Source organism: Diuraphis noxia, unplaced genomic scaffold (genome assembly GCF_037042655.1).
Source record: "Diuraphis noxia isolate RWA-SAM2 unplaced genomic scaffold, SU_Dnox_SAM2 contig0004, whole genome shotgun sequence".
NCBI classification, from domain to species: Eukaryota; Metazoa; Arthropoda; class Insecta; order Hemiptera; family Aphididae; genus Diuraphis; species Diuraphis noxia.
The window spans coordinates 37,011,802-37,033,944 of NW_028301714.1; the positions used below are offsets into that span (position 1 = coordinate 37,011,802).

The 22,143-nt window shown below is 28.3% G+C and overlaps 2 protein-coding genes across 6 annotated transcripts; both read right to left on the reverse strand.

Moving 5' to 3' along the window:
* Nucleotides 1-1,495: 1,495 nt before the first annotated feature.
* LOC107170208 (centrosomal protein of 131 kDa-like) lies at nt 1,496-12,745 on the reverse strand. Of its 2 annotated transcripts, XM_089227239.1 has the most exons (17): nt 12,193-12,743; nt 10,680-10,863; nt 9,830-9,931; nt 9,528-9,656; nt 9,329-9,443; nt 5,896-6,746; nt 5,701-5,794; nt 5,478-5,556; nt 5,250-5,360; nt 4,968-5,196; nt 4,701-4,895; nt 4,255-4,460; nt 3,674-3,878; nt 3,182-3,381; nt 2,197-2,368; nt 1,945-2,120; nt 1,496-1,877 (listed from the first exon to the last, which is right to left on the reverse strand). In XM_089227239.1, exons 4-17 carry the CDS (start codon nt 9,558-9,560, stop codon nt 1,742-1,744), a joined length of 2,802 nt encoding a protein of 933 aa, XP_089083365.1. In that variant the 5' UTR covers nt 9,561-9,656; nt 9,830-9,931; nt 10,680-10,863; nt 12,193-12,743; the 3' UTR covers nt 1,496-1,741. The 2 variants fall into 2 exon arrangements, with proteins under 2 accessions (XP_089083365.1, XP_015375758.2); XM_015520272.2 differs by lacking the exons at nt 9,830-9,931; nt 10,680-10,863 and having other exon boundaries at nt 12,193-12,745.
* A 736-nt stretch (nt 12,746-13,481) lies between these two features.
* On the reverse strand, nt 13,482-20,860 carry LOC107170209 (transmembrane ascorbate-dependent reductase CYB561-like). 4 transcript variants are annotated; one of them, XM_015520273.2, is made up of 7 exons: nt 20,722-20,860; nt 17,576-17,613; nt 16,217-16,365; nt 15,973-16,114; nt 14,222-14,430; nt 13,905-14,059; nt 13,482-13,826 (listed from the first exon to the last, which is right to left on the reverse strand). In XM_015520273.2, the coding sequence occupies exons 2-7, from the start codon at nt 17,577-17,579 to the stop codon at nt 13,667-13,669; spliced, it is 819 nt and encodes a 272-aa protein (XP_015375759.2). In that variant the 5' UTR covers nt 17,580-17,613; nt 20,722-20,860; the 3' UTR covers nt 13,482-13,666. The 4 variants fall into 4 exon arrangements, with proteins under 4 accessions (XP_015375759.2, XP_089083737.1, XP_015375760.2 ...); XM_089227611.1 differs by lacking the exon at nt 20,722-20,860 and adding an exon at nt 20,142-20,160; XM_015520274.2 differs by lacking the exon at nt 20,722-20,860 and adding an exon at nt 17,669-17,858.
* Between the last annotated feature and the right edge of the window lie 1,283 nt (nt 20,861-22,143).

The following is a 22,143-nucleotide window of genomic DNA, read 5'->3' on the forward strand; positions in this document are numbered from 1 at the left end:
GGATAGTGAATCTTTTTTGTGACTTAAATAAGTCATAATTGAAAATTCCCTGTAATCTTTAAAATTGATGAAAAAATAAATACCGATATTCGAAACCAAAATCGGCATCAGGAAAAAATAATTTCCGTTCAAGTCCAGAATATTACATTATACACTATTATAGTTCTGTATTTAATACACACAGTTATTTACATAGGTTTATAGCTTTTGCATTGCACTCATAAATGAAGTTGTAGCCGCCCGCAGGTGTCATTTTATTTATCATTCATTTTCAAATAACCGACCTTTAACATCTCTACGACTGTTCATCAACTCATTTTCGAGTGTTAGATAGACTCGCCATGTGGTCACAATGAAACATTATTACCTAACAGTGCAAAATGGCCTCCGGTGACATGTATGAAAAATAAAAGGGCCAAAAGCGACGAGTGTACTCGTACTCATACGATTTTTTTCCACAGTAACGAACCTATTCTCTATGTATTTTCTAAACACGAAAAGGAAACTGAAGATTGTAATACTCTCCCGCTGAGAACTCCCCGCACGTATATAGGTTTTTAAAATGTTTCGGATTGGTACAAATTCAAAGTGAAAGACTTCAAAAAATAATATAACGAATGGTGAACCACAATAATTATTCCCTGTAAAAGCATTATTTAGAGATGTTTTACAATGTCAAAAAACTTATCGAGTCACGTAATATTTGTAATCGTCTTAAAGTTATAAGTAATAATAATATACTACTAGCGTCATCACGTGTAGTGACTTTTTGACTATATTTAATAAAACATAATATATTATGCGCATTTCAGACAAAACCCGTATCTCCAAATAAGAATAATATTATCAATAATAAAATTGTCGCTACAAAGAAACGTAATAAAAATAATAAACGCAATAATGGAGTTAAACGTCGCTTATCTTCCTCCTATTCTCCTCCGCAATAACTGCATATTGCATACACAAACAAATATAAATCAAAACCTTTCATCACACACAACTTGTCTGCTGCTCTTATTATTTACCACGTGAGGTCCTATATTTCCTTGGATAACAACAATATCGACTAAATCGACGGCTCACCAGAAACTCTTGATACGGGGCAATCAAACACTACTTAAAGTACATTAAGAACAATTTTAGCTCTACCTACACTTGCTAAAGGCGTTATTGAATATATCAACTTACTATAAAAAAATTAACTTCTAACTTAAGTTAGTATTTTTACCAAATTAATTTCTAACTAAATAAATTATTAGTATTTTAGTAATTTAAAAAATTTCAGAAACTAACTTATATTATATTTTGATTTTTACTAAGTTTATATTAAAGTACCTAACTTGACGTCAATTAGCTAAGAAAAATGACTAACTTATGCCCAGATTTGATAATATGCAAATGTAGAAATGTTTAGAAATAAATGTTACTAAAAACAAAATATAATTATAAACTTTAATTGAAAATACTGTAAAAAGTATAAATTAACTTATCTCATATCTAATTATGTACGAACAGTTTATTTAATATATCTACGGGTATACATAATGGAAAAAACTAGGATTTATAAATGTGATGACAACCTCATTTTTACTAATTACAATACCTAAAATAACAGAGTATTCTAATCTAAAAACATAATCTTAAAATTTTCAAAAATGATTTGCGTAGCTATTAAGAAAAAAAAAATTATAAATTCATTTAATTTTAGAGATATCCTTTTGATAAATTATCATAAATTAAATTATTTTAACTTCAAAAGTTCTTTTCTCTGCCGTTCCAAGAGTCTTTCCATGTTACTGCACTGATCTAAGGCAGCATTTCGTTCACTTTGTAAAGTTTGAATTGTTTCGTCTTTTCGTTTAATTGCTTCTTTTACCCTAAAATAACAACGAACGAATGAAGAAATGTTAAAAGACATATCACATAGAAAACAAATACAAATACCGAACGTAAACGTGATTTATTTCTTTTTCTTTTTCATTTTCAATAGCTTTTATTTTAGCTTCAAAACTCAATTTTGATTGAATTAATTCTGACTGTAATATTCCGATCTTAGAAACATTCTCGTTTTTTATAATATTTTCTTTTTCATTAAGGTCATTTTTTAGTTTAGTAATCAACTACAAATGTATTAAATAGATAAGGATTGTTTTCATGTTAACATTGAGCAATTCGGTAAAATTAATAATAATATACCTCTTGTAATCGTGATTGTTCAACATTACACTTATTCAATTCACTAGTGAGATCTGCAATTTTATCTTCTTGCTCCTGTGCTTTGGTACGAGCTTCATTTAATTTCATACGATGACCAGATATGGTATTTTCTAATTCTCGAATGTCAGCTTCATACTCAGATTTTATTCGTCTGCAATCACACAATCGATTAAATTTTGTTATAAAATCTACTTTTGTGTATTATGTTAAGACACTAAATAATTACTACAAACAATATACATATTGTACGATGTACAATAATTTTAAAACAAGCACATCATAACTGAATGCCTCTCATACGAAACGGATAGACGGGTGGCAGGCATCTCAAGTCAGAAGCCCTCCACCCAGACAATATAAGACAAATAATAACCTTTATTATTTCCAACTTTATAAATAGTATTTAAGATGTAAAATATATAACTTGTAAATAATTTAGTGTTAAACCCATTGTTGCCAATGGCCATAGTTGCTGAGGCTTAATTCTAATAAAAAAAAAAATTTAAAAAAATTTAAAATCGATGAAATGTAAAATATTATGAATGGATTATTATAATTAGCTGAATTATAACTAGCTGAACCCGTGCACTTCGTAGCCCATTATATTTAATTTATATTAAAATCTTACTTCTTATATTATGTCTCAAACTGTGTGTTAAATTCGTTACCTGTGATTATGTTAACAGTATATTTTTATACATATAGATAGATAACGGTTGAAATAATATACTAAGTAATATCACAAAGGGTCTCCCGGTGTTTATCACTTTTTAACTTAGCCTATCTTATGCCCATAAGTCTAATATATCTCTGTCTAAATTTCCTCGCAATCGGTCCAGCCGTATAGGAATGCATAAAGAACAAACAGACAGACAGAAATCCATTTTTTTATATATACGTAGATAAACTTATTATAATTATTAATTGACTCGTCGATATTTGGATTAATTGTATAAATTATTACTTAATTTTCATTTCTGAACTTTTTTCTCTTTCAGAAGCTTCGTTCTCCAATTTTTGAACAACTAATTCAATATGTTTGTCTCTCTCTTTTTTGCACATTTCTTTGATGTTACTTTCCTTATCTGCTAACACAGCCGTTTGATGTTGTATCCATTTTGTTTTATCTGTTTCACAAGTTTCTCGAATAGTCTTTAACTCGTTCTGAAAGCACGTCATATTGTTAATCAACTATTTTATACACCATACCTAAATATTATATTTATTTTTCTTTTAGTAAAAATTCTCTCTTTATAGAACACTACTTTTTATACAATCGATAAATAATTATTCGATTTAATCTAAACAGCACTAGGTACCCTTCATTAAAAAAAGTTAACTAAGACAAATTACAACTATTCTGATTTTTATTTTTGACAACTATTAAAAACAAAGGTTAGGTTAGGTTTGGTTTTAAATTATTAGTTAATATCATAAAATTATTAACGTTATTTACCTGAAACTCTTGCTCCTTTTTATTAATCTTCTCTTGGATCTCTTGTACTAACTTCTCAAACTTTTGTTCAAGGGCTTTTTGCTTTTCCATTAGTGTCACGTCATTTTCTCTTTCTTGACGTAATCTTTCTCCGTGAATTTCACCTAATAGTCGTTTTCGTTGATCTTGATAACTTTTTTCAAGTTCAGCAATTTCCATTTCCAAGCTAATTATAAATAATAGTTTATTTATTATAAATCAAATTATCACACTATATAGGTAAAAATCAGAATAAAAGTTGTTTTTAAAAAACAAAGCCCAAAAGGCTATTTTTTATAGTTGAATACAAAAAATTTAATTTTATTCAATTTATAAGTACTGACAAGTTCTTCATTAAATAACTAATAATTGTACTTTAATTTTGTTGAAACTTTTATTTCATTTTTAGTTATTCACTAAAATATTAGAGTATGATATGTGTAAATTAAAATGATAATATTACCATTTATCAGTAGAGACAAATTCATAAAAAAAATTATGAGAAATTATAAAAAGATACATACCTACGTGGTTTATAGTGCAAAAAGTAAAAATATACGTACCGATTTCTTGAATTTTCTCTTTCAGTCACAATTGCTTGTTCCCGCTCTGCATCCATTTTATCCCTCATGGTTGCCATTCTCCTATGCCATGTTGCTTCGATCTCTTCAATTTGTGATTGATGAATTCTTCTAAGTTCTGACAATTCTTCTTGGTATGCTATTGACATCCTATTAAGTTCTGGTTCAATACCTTTAATCGTCATCTCCTGTATACACACAACTTGTAATATGTGAAATGTATAACACATGTTGTACTAGTAGATTAAATAGTCGAATATATTTTTATTTCATTGAAAAAATATTTACAATCTATACAATATAATTAGTATGAATAAATTTTATAATTAATATTGGTTAGGAATAAGTTATAATTTATGGCCTGGCTGGTACTCTTTAGGTATATTGTGGTTTTTTCTTTGATTTTAGTAAGTAAAATATATATTTACTTTGATTTTTTTTGTCTTCAGATCAACCCATCGATCTTTTTTTATTTTCTCAGATGCTGTTTGCTTGTCAATAGCTTTTTTTAGTTCAACTTTGTGTCGCTCTTCTTGGCTCGATAGTGCGTCATTCATTTTTTTTGTAAGTTCTTTTACAGTCAAAGAACAACTTTCACTCAGTTGTTTTTTCTCGTTCAATAACTAATTGAATAATATATTTTCATAAATAATCAAATTTACAAAATCTTTACACACTATTTTAAAATTATTTACTTTATCGATGAATGTCTGGTGTCTTGTAACAGTGGATTCATATTCAAATTTAGTTTTAGCGTGCTCCGCTTTTAGTTCAGATATAGTAGTTTTTAGTTTTTCAGTTATGTCTTCTTTTTCTGAGAGTTGTATTTGAAGCATGGCTACTTTCTGAGCCAACTCTGCTTTGTCAAGATCCATGACTTGTTGAAGATTTCCCTTTTTTACATCCACAACTTTTTTACCTGGTCTAAACATAGAAATTATATATATCATATTTGGTGATCAAAAAAATAAACTTACGACGGTGGTGGTGTATTTGGCAATTGTACAGGTGATTTTTTTTTTGGCGATTTGGAAGCAGTTGGTTGATTTGAATTTTTCTCTACTTCGTCCAGAAATGACCATAATGCCCTTTGAAAAATCCATTAATAAACAAAAATAAAAACATAATATAAAAAGAAACATAAATTTGGAATCAAAAAAAAAAAAAAACAAAAAAAATTATAATGATTTCCAACTGATATTAACTTTGAACTAGACGAAGATTCTGGTACTAATGTTTGATGTTTATTATTATCTGTAACACCACTTTTCCTGACATTCATGTCTACAATAAATCAGTTTACATCATTATACAACAAATAAAAAAAGTTAAGAAATATATTAATTTAAGTGTAATTAAGTATTATAATACGTGATAGTATGACGACAACAAAAAAAAGTTTGAGATAATCGAATTCTACAAACTAACTATCGATATCGTTATTTTCGGACTCAAGTTCTTTAAGAATGTTAACGATCTCGTCGTACGTCGACGTCTTATGTTTTTCTTTGCAAAACGCGTCCTTTAAACATAAATTACATTAAATGTTTACTAAATAAATAAAAGGATGCTTTCTAAAAATAACAAACTGTGATGCGGATACCGATCACCGGGGATACGCACAAGTGTATCGCCGTTAAACTCGGATGTGGATGGTCTCTGCAAGTGACTAGACATCCATGAAACCACATCTTCCCTGGCGTAATCTTGCACCGGTGAACGTTCAGCGTTCTTCGGACGGTCTCCCCTCACTTCTGGTTGTCTCTCCGGAAGTTGCTCATTCCGCGCCATTGTTTCTACCGGCTGTACAGTCGAGGACGGAATCTGCTTTGATTTGACCGTGTCTCTTAAATTTTTAGCTCTTTGGCCAGCCGTCGGCGTTACTACTGGTATGATCTTCTTTTTTAACTTGATCTTCGGCTTTGCGATGGACCGCATTCGGCCTCTCTCGCCATCCACAGCGCTACCCCGTAGCGCCTCTGACAGGTCCACGGAAACGGACCCGCCGAATCTGTCACTCGCACCACTTATGGCCGCGCTCAGGTTCGAGTACAGATTTTCTTCGTCTAGCTGACCGCGGTCGCTCTTTGCGTACGACACGGTTCGCCCATCACTGACGCCACCACTGGCCACACTTTCTACGTATGCGTCCGTGGCGGTTATTGGTGTAGGAACTAAGACCGGTGCCGAATTCGGGAACCAGCGCTGAAATTTCAGCTCTACCGCATCGTCAAATGTCGTGGAGGATCCATTGGCGGCCGTCCTGCCAAATGTTTCCGGTAAGCACACGTCCCCACCCCCGGGTGGTATGGGTGGCTTAGAAGTCAGCCCTGGTTCGAGCGATGGCTGACCATCCCCATCACCTGTGATTTCGTTTAGGGGGGCGGGCGTCAAATGACCGTCACTCGAAGACAGTTCGGCCCCGTCTGATTCATCAAACGCATTCTCCGGCCGATCAACACGATTTCCGATACCTGCGAGATGGGCTTATATAATTAAAACTTTAAATTTGTGATTTCGTTTTTTAGTTTTTGCGGTTGTACCTACACACAGAAAACCTCAAAATTGAATCAATTTTCTTTCTACGTGAGTTTAATTTAGGATGTTAACTCGGGTGAAATGATGTGTCGTATGTGCAATAGAATTTCAAGTTCGAGTGTATGGACAGCAGTGTCGGCCTGGCCATGGCCGTCAGGCCGCGAACGCATCTGGGGCCCCGGGCCGTATTTGTGTCGAGGGGCCCCGATATAACTAAAAATATAATATTTCACTACTATAATCCACTATAATTATGATTAAAAAACCTGGCAAAGATAATACTGATCCAAACAATTACAGGCCCATCAGCTTACCATCGTCTGTTTCAAAAATCTTCGAAAAAATTATTCACACCAGACTTATTAGTTATTTAAATGCAATTGATGCAATTCCTCACTGCCAATTTGGTTTTAAACCAAACCATTCCACAACTCAGCAACTACTACGTATTACAGAGCACATAAGCAACGGATTCGAAATAAAAGAACATACTGGAGCGGCCTTTCTTGACATAGCTAAAGCGTTCGACAAGGTCTGGCATGACGGACTACTTTATAAATTAAAATGTCTTAACACACCCACTGTAATCTTCTTCAACATCATCAAATCTTTTCTCCACTCTCGTAGTTTCACCGTTCAAATAGATGGCACAAACTCAGACGTCAAACAAATTATTGCAGGAGTACCACAAGGCTCAAAAATATCTCCAATACTTTTTAACCTTTACATATCAGATTTTCCTACAACAACGAACACGGAAATAGCCTTATATGCGGACGATAGTGTCATTTATTCTAGTTCCGATAAAATCGAAAATGTAATAGTGAACATCCAAACTCATCTTGACGTAATATAGATATGGGCGCAAAAATGGAAAATCGTTCTCAATCCGACCAAAAGCACAGCAGTCATTTTCTCACTTCGTAGACCCACTAATTATAATTCATTAAAAATCAACGGACACAATATATCATGGTCACAAAACATTAAATATCTTGGAGTCATTCTGGACAAAAAACTTACCTGGAACCCACATATATCCTCTAAAGTGCAACAAGGATACCAACGTTTAAAAATTTTATATCCATTAATAAATCGGCAAACATCACTGAGCTGGAAGTGTTCATTACTACAATACAAACAAATCATTCGTCCTCTATTACTATACGCTGTCCCTGTCTGGGGTCAATGTGCACCTACCCACATAAATAAAATCCAAGTTTTACAATCCAAAGTCATCCGTGTGATTTCAAATGCCCCTTGGTTTATGGGAAACGATGCCCTGCACACCGACTTCAATTTACCAACTATTAAGAACTACATTAAGGACCTATCGGCAAGATTCTTCTGTCATCTACGCAAAGCAAGCAGTCCACAGCATTATGGGTTAAATGTCAGCCCCATCAATCGAAGACTAAAACGTGGTCGTCCCCATGATGTCCTAAAGTAGCTTATCTTCAACTTAGTTAATTATTACATTGTATTATGTTAATACCTTTTTTATAAATAGCCAAAAAAAAATATTGTACTTTATATAACTAAGTTTAGATGATTTTGTCAGGAAAACTTTATAATTAATAAAAAAAAAAAACTACTATAATAAGCATTTTTTTATAATTTTTATTTAATAACATGTTTGAGGGCCCTTCTGAAGAAATGCATCCGGGGCTCTTTAAGTACCAGGCCGACACTGGTGGGCAGTCGTAATATTAAAATATACTCTAATGAACTCCACTACAGTTAAATAGAAAAACATACTAACAGATAAACATCATTGCAAGTATCAATTATTATGGAGTATTTATAGCTATAAGTATTTATATTTTTTATAAATTGTTATTGGCAGTTGTGATTGATGAATAATTATTAATGCATAGTACAATATGCTGGTACTTGAATAATTAACATTTATTATACATGAGTATATTATTGTAGTTATGCACCCAACATGTACACTATTTTATAACATTGTGGCGTGTGTATTGTATATAAACTTATATAAACTTTTGCTAATGCATATAAATAAATTGCAAAGATTTTAAAACATACACATAGAGCCACGCTGAATCGCGTGATAAATCCAGATTGTTCAGTTAGGATATAATATTACGTATAACTTATAGGTTAGAATGTTCATTATTATTATTATTGGTTTTGAAAATATAATAAAATAAAATGAGTTTAAACAATTTAATAATAATGAAGCAAATAATTGTATTTGTATTTTTCTTTAACTTTGAATATGATGTAATAATAAAAGGACTCTTAACGGAATTTAAATCATATTTTCTAATGAAAAAATTTCATTTGTTATAATATAATCATCTTAAAGTTTGATTACATTTCATTCAATGTAATATTGTGATTGTTAAATGTAAGAAAATAAGTGATGTACACTAAGTATTGCAAAAACTCTTGGATAATTCACAAATGTGTTACTTAACTCGCTCAAAAAAATATTTTAATAAGGTACATTTTTTTTTTATTACCTAGCTATATTCAGTTATTCAATATTTACCCGTGTCCATTTGTTGATCGTTGAAATCAAATGAAATATGTCGGCTTTTGGTAATTTTATTTATTGTGTCTGCAGATTGGGGACGCTTAACTAGCCTTGACTTACGTGGTGATTCCTAAAACAAAAAAATTAAATTAACGAATGATACTTTGTTTAGGAATAATTTATAATATTTATGCTTTTTATCTAATCATTAAACCTGATATGTAGCACTCAATGTCATAGCAGACATCGGTCTTCCACGCGAAGATGTATCGACGGTTTCATTATACAAATAATGTAAAGGATTTGATATGTTCAAATTCGATAAACGGGTAGAGAGATTAATCTGAACAAAATATTATACAGATTAAACTATAAATACTTATTTATACAATAATACGTATAATACTAAAAAACAATAAATATCATCATCATTTTAAGAAAATAATTATCAAAAGATGTATACATAATGTACGTGTTGAACACCTAAAGCTACGACAAAAATACAAATGAACTTACTGGTTATAATTTTATAAATATCAGTAATTATATTATATGGGCATATAACAGGCTTGCAGCAAGATGCGGCGTTGCCTTCCATAAACCTAATCGTTTTCTCCTCTAGAAATATTAAAGATATAAGAAATTAATATTGTTTCTATGTTTTAGAATGACCCTAAAATTTGGTTTGCTCAACTTGAAATTCGTTCTGGCGCTACGGGCCAGGTATATATAATTTAGCCAATTTAGGTATATATAGGAACATACTATACAATATTTTATCATACTTTCTATATATCATAATTCATACATATATATTTTTATAGTATTAATAATTATTTAATATTTAAATAACAAAACCCATTTACTATACATACCCACAATAATGATAAGTTGCAGTAGGAATACAAAGTTTCATAATGACATTATTGTTTAAAATTAAGTACCATTGCTAGTGAAAAATTAATTCGCACACTTACATATTATGTTCGATACATAAATTAATATTCATTCAAATTTAAGACGTCGCGTGACTAGCAAAGTAGGTACACGCATAAACGATTTAAGTACAATATGACAGGATAGAGAAAATAATTCATAAATCAACAACTCAGAAGAATAGAAAAGTTTATAGATGTGAAAACGTCATGGATTCTATAAAATTAAATCTTACCACAATATTCCTACTCTCATTTTTAGTTTGTTTGTGTATTAGTTTATATATATATATCTTAGTTATTATATATTAAATTATTAGCCAACATTTATATTTATATTGGTATTAATGAATTGCTCAACTATATAACTATACAACTTCTAAGTTTTTAACACGGCGTTTTGTGTTATTTTAAAAAAATTTTATCGATACCCATGGTTCTGAAAAATTCATAGACTAGATAAGTATGTTTTATTTTCCGAGTTCTTCTTGCATTGTTGAAGGATGGTTTGGAATGCTTCTTGCAGTGGTGATAAAGCACAACGTAAGGCTATGTGTTGCATAACGAGTCACATATTGTATAGTTGTGAAATTGAATAAATTATATAACGATATCCTATAAAATATTTTCAATCATATAAAACATTCTATTAAATAATAACTGAATATTAAAATAACTATATATTGATATGGGACAAATGAATTGCCTCTGTAGCTGTATTTTAAATATATTTTTATAGGACAGCCGACAGGCATCAAAACATACAAATCAAGTAATTTAAAGATATTTCACATGTATTTTTGAGAAATAAATCCAATACAAAATTGTACTTCTGTAATATTTTTTGTGTTAAACAAAATATTTTTATATTTTATGATACTATGACAATAGACTATTATAATACATTTTTACCTGTCCACCATGATATGTATTGATTAAATTGTATTTATTATTATTAACCAGATGGGTTCGTTTCCTAGGCTGAACACACATTAGAATAAATACAAAAAAATACTCGTACTTCTTATTTTTTTGTATACCACACGTGAGCTGATAAAATTAGCGTGTAGTACAATAATAAAAGTAGGTAGGTACTAGAAAAAACTAGACAAAAGACTATAATATGTTGTGTGGTATTTGTCTGTTACTATTTCGGTCTTATCAGAATACATAAATAATAGTATTACAAGCATTTTTAAAACAATACAATATAGGTGTACGTATGTAAAATGCAAAATAATATAAATCGGTATTTACTATTTATGGAAGGACCTATAACGGACTCACTATGCAAAAAATCCTATTTATTTAAAATTGTAAACCTGCCTTGGACCCATTATCGTTGCGTTTGTTTGAAACGTTTCTATAAATTATTATGATTTATTGAATCCTCAAACTATTAGTGGGAACTCTTCCAATTTGAGAGAGTGCAACTGAAGTTTTCGAAGTTCAGTGGTTTTGTTTTAGGTTATGTTATCAATTGTAATTATAGTCACGAATTTCAGATTGAAATTGTTGTCTATGCACGACAGACATTTATAACTTATAAGTTATGTCATTAAAATATTTAATTTACTATTCTGTTATTTTAATAACATTTTAAAATTTATAATTTTTTATTAACTTTCCGTTCTTTAGCCATAACCCAATCTTACCCATACAGTTTAATATTTAAACACTGTTGTAGTTATATATTTTTCTGTTTTTATTTTATTTATAGTGCAAAAGTGCATGACGTGCATAATAATTAATTTGTTAAGTGTCTTAAACCAATAAGATAAATACCTAATCATAGATTTATAAACAAATAATCAACTAAATGAATCTTTAACGCATCTGTAATATATACCTATATATATTTAAATGTCACATAATATTTAAATACGTTACTATGTATAATACATCGTACGAATATATGATTGTATTATGCTGCAATGAACATACTTGAGAGCCTTGCAATGATAGCCCCGTGGACGTCACGATGTGTTTATTAGCCTTTGAATTCTTTTTGAAATTGGACATTTTATTTTAACCAAAACTAATTAAGGATGAAAACTTAATATGAACATCAAACCACTGCGATAACCGCTGCCCATAGATTAATTAATGATAAGTTATAACTATGACATTGTATCGACAACAATACGATTTTCGTGGATGTCACGATACACGACTATTGTTTGCGTGCAGAGAACTCCGAATAAAATTGAGGCCTACTATATTATACCTGCAATCCGAATCTCATCCACACAACACCTACAACAAAACGGTTGCCGAGCAACAGAACACAGAACACTTAAAAGCAAGCCATGTCCATTTACATAAAATATGTGAATGTGTGTGTGCGTGCGCACGTGTGAATGTGTGTTTCAAGTTGTGTTTTGAAACGATCAAGCATATATATTGTATTCGATCGGTCGAGCTCGATTACTCTCTGTCAATACTTCATATGTATGATATAATTGATTCATAATTATGAAAATTTAACGCATATAACCTAACGTGTGGAGTACATCATCATAATGTCATATTACAGTATTAACTGTTAATATAAAATTCTTATTCAATATTGACTATTGTCATAGTTAAAAACATTGCTTTTAAACTTACTGATGTAATTTCACTTGATAGTTGATACATTTTTTGTAATCGTGCGTGATACTAACCAACTGATGTGTTAAGTCCATTGAAATTTACACATAGATTAATATTTTTAATTTAACAGACATAACAAATTCTACTCATCATCAGTAAATTATTTATAATGTATAAAAATTTAAGTATTTTTAAAGTACCTATAATTTATTATGTACTTTTTATAACTATAATTGTATTCCTACTTTTTAAAAGACAAAGCATTGATACACTTATTTCAATGATACATATGAATGCTATTATGTTAACATTATAAGGATAGCAATTTTTAAATTGAGTAAAATAAAAAATAGCTGATATAGAATTTGTTATCAATTTTAAAATCAATTATGAATTATTGCATTAAAAATACTATTCTTAAATTCAGGACTAAGGATAAATCTAGCTTGACATTCCTTAAAAAATATTAGATGGTTATCGGTAATTTTTCTTTATACATAATAATACTACAAAGTGGAAATCAATTTTCTCAGATATTTTCAAAAAACGTAAAAAACATTACTCAAGACAATTTTAAAGTAAAATAATTAAAATGAGCAGATTTTATCGAACTTCGCTTGAAAACATTTTCTAGGCGATGTTAATAAATGCTTTTATTTTTCAAATCACTTATCACACATCTAATCTGCACTTATATAAACAGAAACAAAAGACAGTTAATTCGTTATTTATCTTCACTGTCAGACATTGTTTTGGTAGTTACATTCATTAAAATAAAATAAATAAAATATAAAATCACAAAATCACAAAATCAAAATTAAGTTCAAGTCCTATTAGTTGTCACTCTATCATCTGGCTTAGAAGATCTTTTATATTCCGGTTTGATCAATATGTACACGACCAATACACCATATACAATTAATATTATCCCTACAAAGTTTAAAAATAGTCCTTCTGTCGGCATATGCTCATACTGCTGATTCCTATAATAATATAAAACATTTTGTATTATATTAATATTTACAAGATTCTTAACAAATTTGTTGATGGTGAATACATACAATGCAAATAAGACTTTTTCACTAAATCCCAGAATTGAAGTTACAATAGATAATATAAATGTCAGTATACCAAAAATGATGTGATACGGCATAACAACTTTTTTATATCTCATTGCTATTTCAGGATAAAGAAATGATATAAATCCACTAGTAAACTATAAAATATACTAAATTAGTACACAATAAACAACATTTCATAAAAATAAAATACCTATTATTTTCATCGATACTATATGTGCTATGTGCAGTGTGGGCTATTAATCTATTTATATTTGAAAATTTTTTAGTAAAAAAAAGAAAATGTCTATTGGACTTACCTGAGAGAAAAACATTATAACAGTTATAATTCCAAACCAACTGTGAAGACTGTAAAATTTTGGAATAGGTGGATTAGCAATTAAATTCGAATTTAAACCAGTCCATATACCAAGAACCCCGAAGATGATTATGCAACTATGAATTGTTGCATGCTGGATTTTTAATCTTCGTTTTGAAGTATTTCGAAAATTTCTGAAATGGAGGATAGCTGAAAAAATAATACATATTATATAATATAGTTTTATTTTAATAAAATTCAATTTAATTTTAATTGTGTGATATAATCAAATAACTTATTGTTTGCATACAAGAGAATTGGTTAAATATTTTAATAGAATCTAAAACAAAAAATCAGGTAATTTGCTCTAGATTTCCAAGTGTATCTCATCGTTGAGTACCTTAGTTACTATTACAGTGATTCGTTGCATACGTTATAAATTTGAATTTAGTAAGAAATCAAAGTAGGTAAATGAAAAACAATTCTGAGCGGAGACGTTGTGTCAGCCACTATTTTTAAGAATTATTTATATTATATCAATATTACTTTTGATTCATAGATTTTTTCAATTAGTTATATGGAAGGATTAATTAATTGTTGCCCAAAAAATTACATAACTAGATATTTTAAATTTAAAATGTATTGATATTAATTTATTAATCTGCGTTAATTTATCTGCGTAACATAGAACAGGCTCGTTATAAAAATAGCTTAACATTAGGTATTCTGAGTATTTAAAATTTTCACAGTTGAATTGCATTCCAAACTCGCATTACATTATTGAAACGTTATATTATCATCTTTCATACTTTTAACTGCCACATATATACTTTATCAGTAATTATAAATTAAATTATATTAGTATTCATGCTATAAAATTGAATTAAAAAATATATACATCAGAATATATCATGATACATCATATTATTCATATGGTCATTTTTTTATTATAATGATTATATCATTTTAGTATCGAATTAAATGATATAGTTATATTTTTTTTTTTTATTTAACAAATACGCCTCAACTACCGGGGTTATTGGCGTTTCAAAATACATATAATATGTCTATAACTATAATAGTTAACTTAATTTTTACTAAATAATAAATTGTAAATAGGTGAAAAATTGATACAATAAGTTTTAAGAGAAATATGTTTACATTTTGTGTGATATTACCCATATGTATCTAATGTATTTTTTGGTTATGAATAGGATGTTCAATATTTGGGTGCGAATAAGGTTGTATTTTTTGGGATTTACTAAGTTTTTGAGAGCATTGAGAGAGTCAGTATATATGATTGTACATTGACTATCTGAGGTAGCGGCTAATTCTGTGGCTTTTAAATGAGCTAGATATTCTGATGTGTAAATGGAGTTGTAAGCTGGGGTCTGAAGTGCTGTTTGAGAGTTTGGCTGAATTAATGCGATTGCAGTTTCTTCTATGTTTTTGGATGCATATACATAAATTTGGCGATGTGGTGGAAGGCTGTTTTTTAGATCTAAGAAGTTTGGTTTGTAAATGTTGGAGCCGGTTTCTTTTTTTTTTGTATGACGTTAGATTGAAATAGATGAGAATGATTTTTGGTGATCCATAGGAGCTGTTTTAATACTTGAAGGTTGAGTTGGTTTGTAAAAATAATGTTGAGCTCAGAGGCGTAAGTGGCTGTACGATAGTCATAATTTATTTAAATGTAATATTTCTAATCTTTATAAATTATTATTTAATGCATGTTTTAAAATAAAATCTTACAATTCGCAAATAAATAAATAAACGTGATTGTCATTAATAAAGGGTGCCAGTTGCATATATGTATTGTTCCGCTAAAACCGAAACCAGTCCGATAAATTTGAAGCCATAAAAAGACAGATAGTATAAGGAATATTCCAATTAACTGAAATCAAAAAAGATACATACCTATTTAATTTGTTATGAGAATTGTATTAATATTTATAACTTGGACGAATTTCAATAAATAAATATTTCGTAAAAATACCTGAAATATTGTGTAAATTGACAAATAGCCAGGAATTTGATCGTTATTCATAGGTTTTGTATTATGGCCGTTCTGTTTGATATTTGAAACACAATTATTGTTCAGTGTAGGAGTTTCTTGGTTATTACCATTTTCTAATTGCACTGTAACTGCAATAAAAATAAGCGTAAATATTAACATGTGGTTATCGAATATAACTCATTATCACCAGTTAAAAATTTAACAGTTTTTTTCTGTGTATTAAGCTACTGCGGTCACCAAATCAACGTCGGTTGTATAAAAATATTTTAAAATACGTGACAATTTTTTTTATAAACCAGCCAATGTAAACGATTACTACGGTATTACTTATTATTTATTAATTGAACTGTGAACTTGGCAGTTCAAAATTAAAAAGTTTAATAGTATATGGAGGCGTTTTAATTTATTTTTGACATCTTCGTATTGATATAAAATGATAGGTCACCGCCACGACCACTACAAAATATTAATGTCAAAGAATGGAATAAATAAGGAAATAAATTCTTCTTCTGCTAAAATAAAAACAATTTCATTGCCTAAACTCGAATGAAACAATATTGGACAAACGCATGAATGATTCAAGATTTAGGATCAATTATTCACTAATAGAAATCAAATTAAAACGTTCAGGGATAGTAGTTATGCAATGACCACAATATTTAAGTTCTTGCTGACTGCTAGTGTGGATAATCTAGAAGTTGTACTATAATATCATATCAACACCATAAAATGTAAACTATAACTATTTAAGTACCTTCTACATAATATAAACCATTTATTGTTGTCGAAATTTAAACTAAATTTAACGAAACTTATAGGTACCACGCTAATTACCTTTGTCTTCATTGAATTATGGTTTTAAAACGGAATTTGTACTTGATATTATAATAATTTATCTGTTTTAGATATAAATTTCTGTCTAGAAATATGTGACGAAAAATATGATCTACACTGAAATATAATATTATGAAAATGTTTAATGATTAAATTGATTAAATATATTAAATATGAATACGAGTAGACAAGATATTTCGAGAACTTGATATTAACCAGAAAACATTGCTAAGTAAATACAATTATCATACTTCATACGAAAATTTACACTGACACTTAAGTACAACTCTGTCTACATATGAATAACATAGGCAGATATGTAAATAAGAGAACATATTGTCTCAAATGTTTTTATAGTTAGAAGTACCTACCTAAGGCTTCACGGGTATAAGTAATATTTTATCGTTTATAATAAATGATAAATTATTATATTAAATTATAATATACTTTATAGGTAGTATTACAAAATATATTATAGTAGGCACAATAAAATGTTATACATACTCATTTTCAATTTCCAACGTCGCAAGCACTTTCAGCACCTAAAATACGTCACATATTATATCTTATAAGTATTAACATTTGCAAATATACTACCAAATTGTATTATTAATATATTATCATTTAGATTAAAGTTGATCTGCATTTATTACGTTAATTATTATACACGAATCCATAATACACGTTTCTAAGGAATAAAGTAAATCACACGTTTTGACACAAACATGTCCGTTTTATGTTGTAATACAACTAAACCATTAACCGATGTATAACATTCTACTACTGAATATAGAATGACCGATATTTTTGGCCATAAGTACATACTCAAAGATATTGTAACATCTGGAATGACCGGAATGGTGGAATGTATACAATTTTCATAGAATATGTTATTGGCCTGTTTTATTTTTATTAGTGAACTACTAAAAATAATTTTTCCATTAACTTAGAAAATACTAATATATAAAGTATGGCGTAGGTACTTACATAATATTGTATTAAATTTGTTTGATAAAATGGTAATAATATTAATTACAACCAGTACGTATGAAGTACCTACAACTCTATACCTTACATAGTTATATTTACAAGTTCATTTATGCTACCAACATCAATGAATCTATACACACACACACATATATATATATATATATGTATGTAAATACATAGCATTTTTCTATGTTTAAGACTGAACAATTAATTACTGGATAAACACTTAACAGACTATCCAATGTTTCTTAACATTTATCTTTTTTAACATTTATATTTGTTTCTTATCTTTTCATTTACAGAATGACAAAAAATACGTGATACGAATTATACCTGTATTGTGTATTGTAATATAAGTACCTAAGTGTAAACATTTTTTAAATTTTTTTTAAACAATCCATTTCTAAAAAATATTGGCTTTCTGGATAAATCAATTAATAGTATAGGTACCTATTCTAAACAATTGTAAAGACCAGTAAGAATTAAATTATAAGACGTTATTAATCGTTATTGAGTACCTATATTTTAAGCAGGAGATTAACTTATATGATTTAAAAATATATATATATGTATAATATGTTGAGTGATATACTGACACTATTTACAGGTATTACGATAGTGAACATAAAAAAACACGATGTTCCGTCATCTAATTTAACTACTATACCTACTTACATATTACTTTTTTTTAGTGGATAATTTCAACACAAATATGTTTTTTCACTTTTTGGTATAGATACAATTTTTTTTCGAACCTGTGACATCAAATTTCATACTTACGGTTAATTTTTATGGTTACTAATTAACAAAAACATATTTATGTTTCATAGATTTTTCTCGCCAAGATAAAATATCATTTGTTCCCATTGTTCGGATTCGAATTAAAATAATTTTCTAAATAATTTAAAGAAGAAAAAGAGAGTTTTCATTAAAAAAAATGGAAATTTATTCTCCCCGTGATACAACTTAACTAATACAAAAGATCTCAATAATTTTAAAACATGGTTATTAAATATGTTTTAAAATTCAAAATTTAGTTTTTGAATAACTATATTATTGAAGAGAAAACTATTTTACTAAGTTATACAACCTATGTTATAAAAGTATACATTTTTATATAGTTTACTATATTACACAGTATTTACTTAAACATAATATACGAGAATATATAAAAAAAAAATTATTGTATTCATTAATGTACACTGACATATTGTATAATTGTGTAACTATTTTGAAATATACTAATTATTGCTTTATAATAATATTATTGTATGCCACATAGCTAATAAATTGCATGTAAATATTTGAAGTTTTAAGGCTACATTATGCAGATGATCTGTATTCTGTAAGAAATATTAGAGTTAATAAATAACATCCCGCTGATTGAAAAATCATGATTTACAAATGACATGCAATAATATATAAATACAACCTATTTGTTAAATTATCATAATATAGATATACATAATTATAAAGTACATTATGCAATATATACAAATAGTATTGATGCACAATCGTGTTGTAATTTATTGGTAGATGTAGAAAAAATTGTAGGTAGCCTAATTATAAGCTAGTTTGTTTTTGGAATGTATTTATGTAAACCATTTCTAACATATCATATAAATTGAAATAAATCAAAGAATGCAATAGAGGAATATGATTATTCATTGATATCGAGTAACTAACATAAGATTATAATTAATTTTTATATTATATAAAAGAACTCTTATTTATTATTACAATAATATTTTGTGCATGTAATTAGATTATATCATAACTTATTAGACTTTTTCCCTTCTCAGAGTTAGTCTAGTTTATGCAAGCACACCTACTGCACATTTTCTGTAAAGCCTTTAGTTTTTATATAATTATTCTAACATCTCAACCATCTACCAGAATCATATTTCCGACGACTTTAAGTAAGTCTAAGATTTCCCCAGCTTGTGTATCGATAAAGTAATCCTATACGTAATAATGATAATTAATAATAGCACATGTATATTATAGAATTATTATTTTAATATTACTAAATTATTTTAAAATCAACAAGTAATGTAAATCAATTTGTATAGGTACCTACATCAATGCAAAATGTTTAATTTTTTTGCAACACTGGCGAAGCAATAAAGTACGTTGAATCTCAAAACAGTTGTATAAGAACAAAAATCAGCACATACACTGAAAAATGATATATAATATACACTCTAACAGCTTAACATAACATTCTGCGTCTCTGCACACATGTAGTGTACCTAATTATGTTGGTTTACTATAACTGTTTAAAAATAGTTGATTCTTGTCTATAAGCTTAGTCAATGCATCGTAATTCAAACTTAACATTAAATACAATGATGAAGTATCAAAATTATAAAAAAATTACTTTTCAAAAATCAAATTTAAGAATATATTTAGCATACCTAACCGAAGCGATTCTGAAGAGTAAAGACTCGACAAATATAAGATAAATTAAAATACGAGATCTAAATTAATATTTTTGAACAATTAATATCTAAGCATTATTAAAGTACCGGTTTCTTAAATTAAATTACACAAAAATTCAAGCATAGGAAAATATGGTTAGTAAGTATACCTATAGCCATTCGTAATTATTATTAGTGCTAGAATAACACAATTTAAAAAAAATATATATAAATACTCACTATAGTAGGTATATATTATAATGAAGTATTAAGACTTGCCGAATATTAGCATAATTACAGTCGTCAACAATTGTAAATGTTAACAATTGTAAATAAATGCATGTAAAAAGTTAAAATATTTATACACGTTAAAACATTTGCAGGGGAAGGAGACACCAAACAATTGAAAATAGATATCTTAGGTACTTAAAACACACAAAAAAAACGAAGAAAACAATAATATGAAGAAAATCACAGTAGTTATTAATGTATAATCGGCTCATTTCAATGCACACTAATTTTAAATTAGTTTATAGAACTCGATAAGATTGTATTATTTAATAGAATTATAAATTACCTATTATAAAAAGTCTGCAGACATTATCACAGTTGAATACATAATGTATTTTCGATAACTAATTAAAATTGTATTTTCTCGTATCTTTTGGTCTTAAACTTATTGTTATACTTATAAGTTATAAGTACAAAAAAAATCAACAGCTTATAATATAACATGTATTTTATTCCTCTTATAATTTGAGTAGTAAATAATCTATTGTTTAATTATTTTAATAAGTACTTATTATATACCTACGGTAATGATAGGTTCAACTTAACCACCTAAATCGTTAGACAAAAAAAATATGCATTCATGTACACCGACCGGCGACCTTTATTGTGTGATCACTTGATTATAGTTGTAAACCATTGGTTCTATCCGCTAAACTGAAGTGTAAAATTTAAGAGCTTTGAAATATAATGTGGTTATTTAGAAGATTTACATTTTGAATCGTGTTGTTATTCATTTATATGCATATACGATATACATAATTATTTGTAAAAATGTTTAGGCCTTAGGAGTTAGGCACAAATCAAAAACGAATGAACAGATACTACTTATACTTGGATAAATAAAATCAAAATATGGGTATATATATACATTTATCACATAGGTACTTGAATTTTTTTTGATATTTCAAGATAAAGTTGGACTGAATTCGATATTGGCTTTAATATTACTTTATTGTAATTCAAAAATATTTTTTATAGGGTTTTGAAACTTTTAGGTATGATATTATATTTTATTTAATAAAATAGATTAGTATTTGTATGTTTAATGATAATAAGCTGACAGACCATCTCCGTTTTGAATTTTTTTAGCTTGAAATGATTTATCAATGAATTTATATTTTACGCATCCATGATTATGACCTATTTCCTATATACTCAATGACGAGGTAGGTACATTCGACTCTTGCTAGTTACTGTAAAACAGAGAAGTCAGAAGTTACTTACTTTACAGATTTTTCATTGGATCTAGTCTATAAATATTGATAATAAATGTTAGGTATGCTTGAGGTACGCTAGGTATTCGGCCAAAAAGCTTGAATAATTGATTAATAATGAATACAAGATCCTAAATAACTTGTTCTTACATCAATT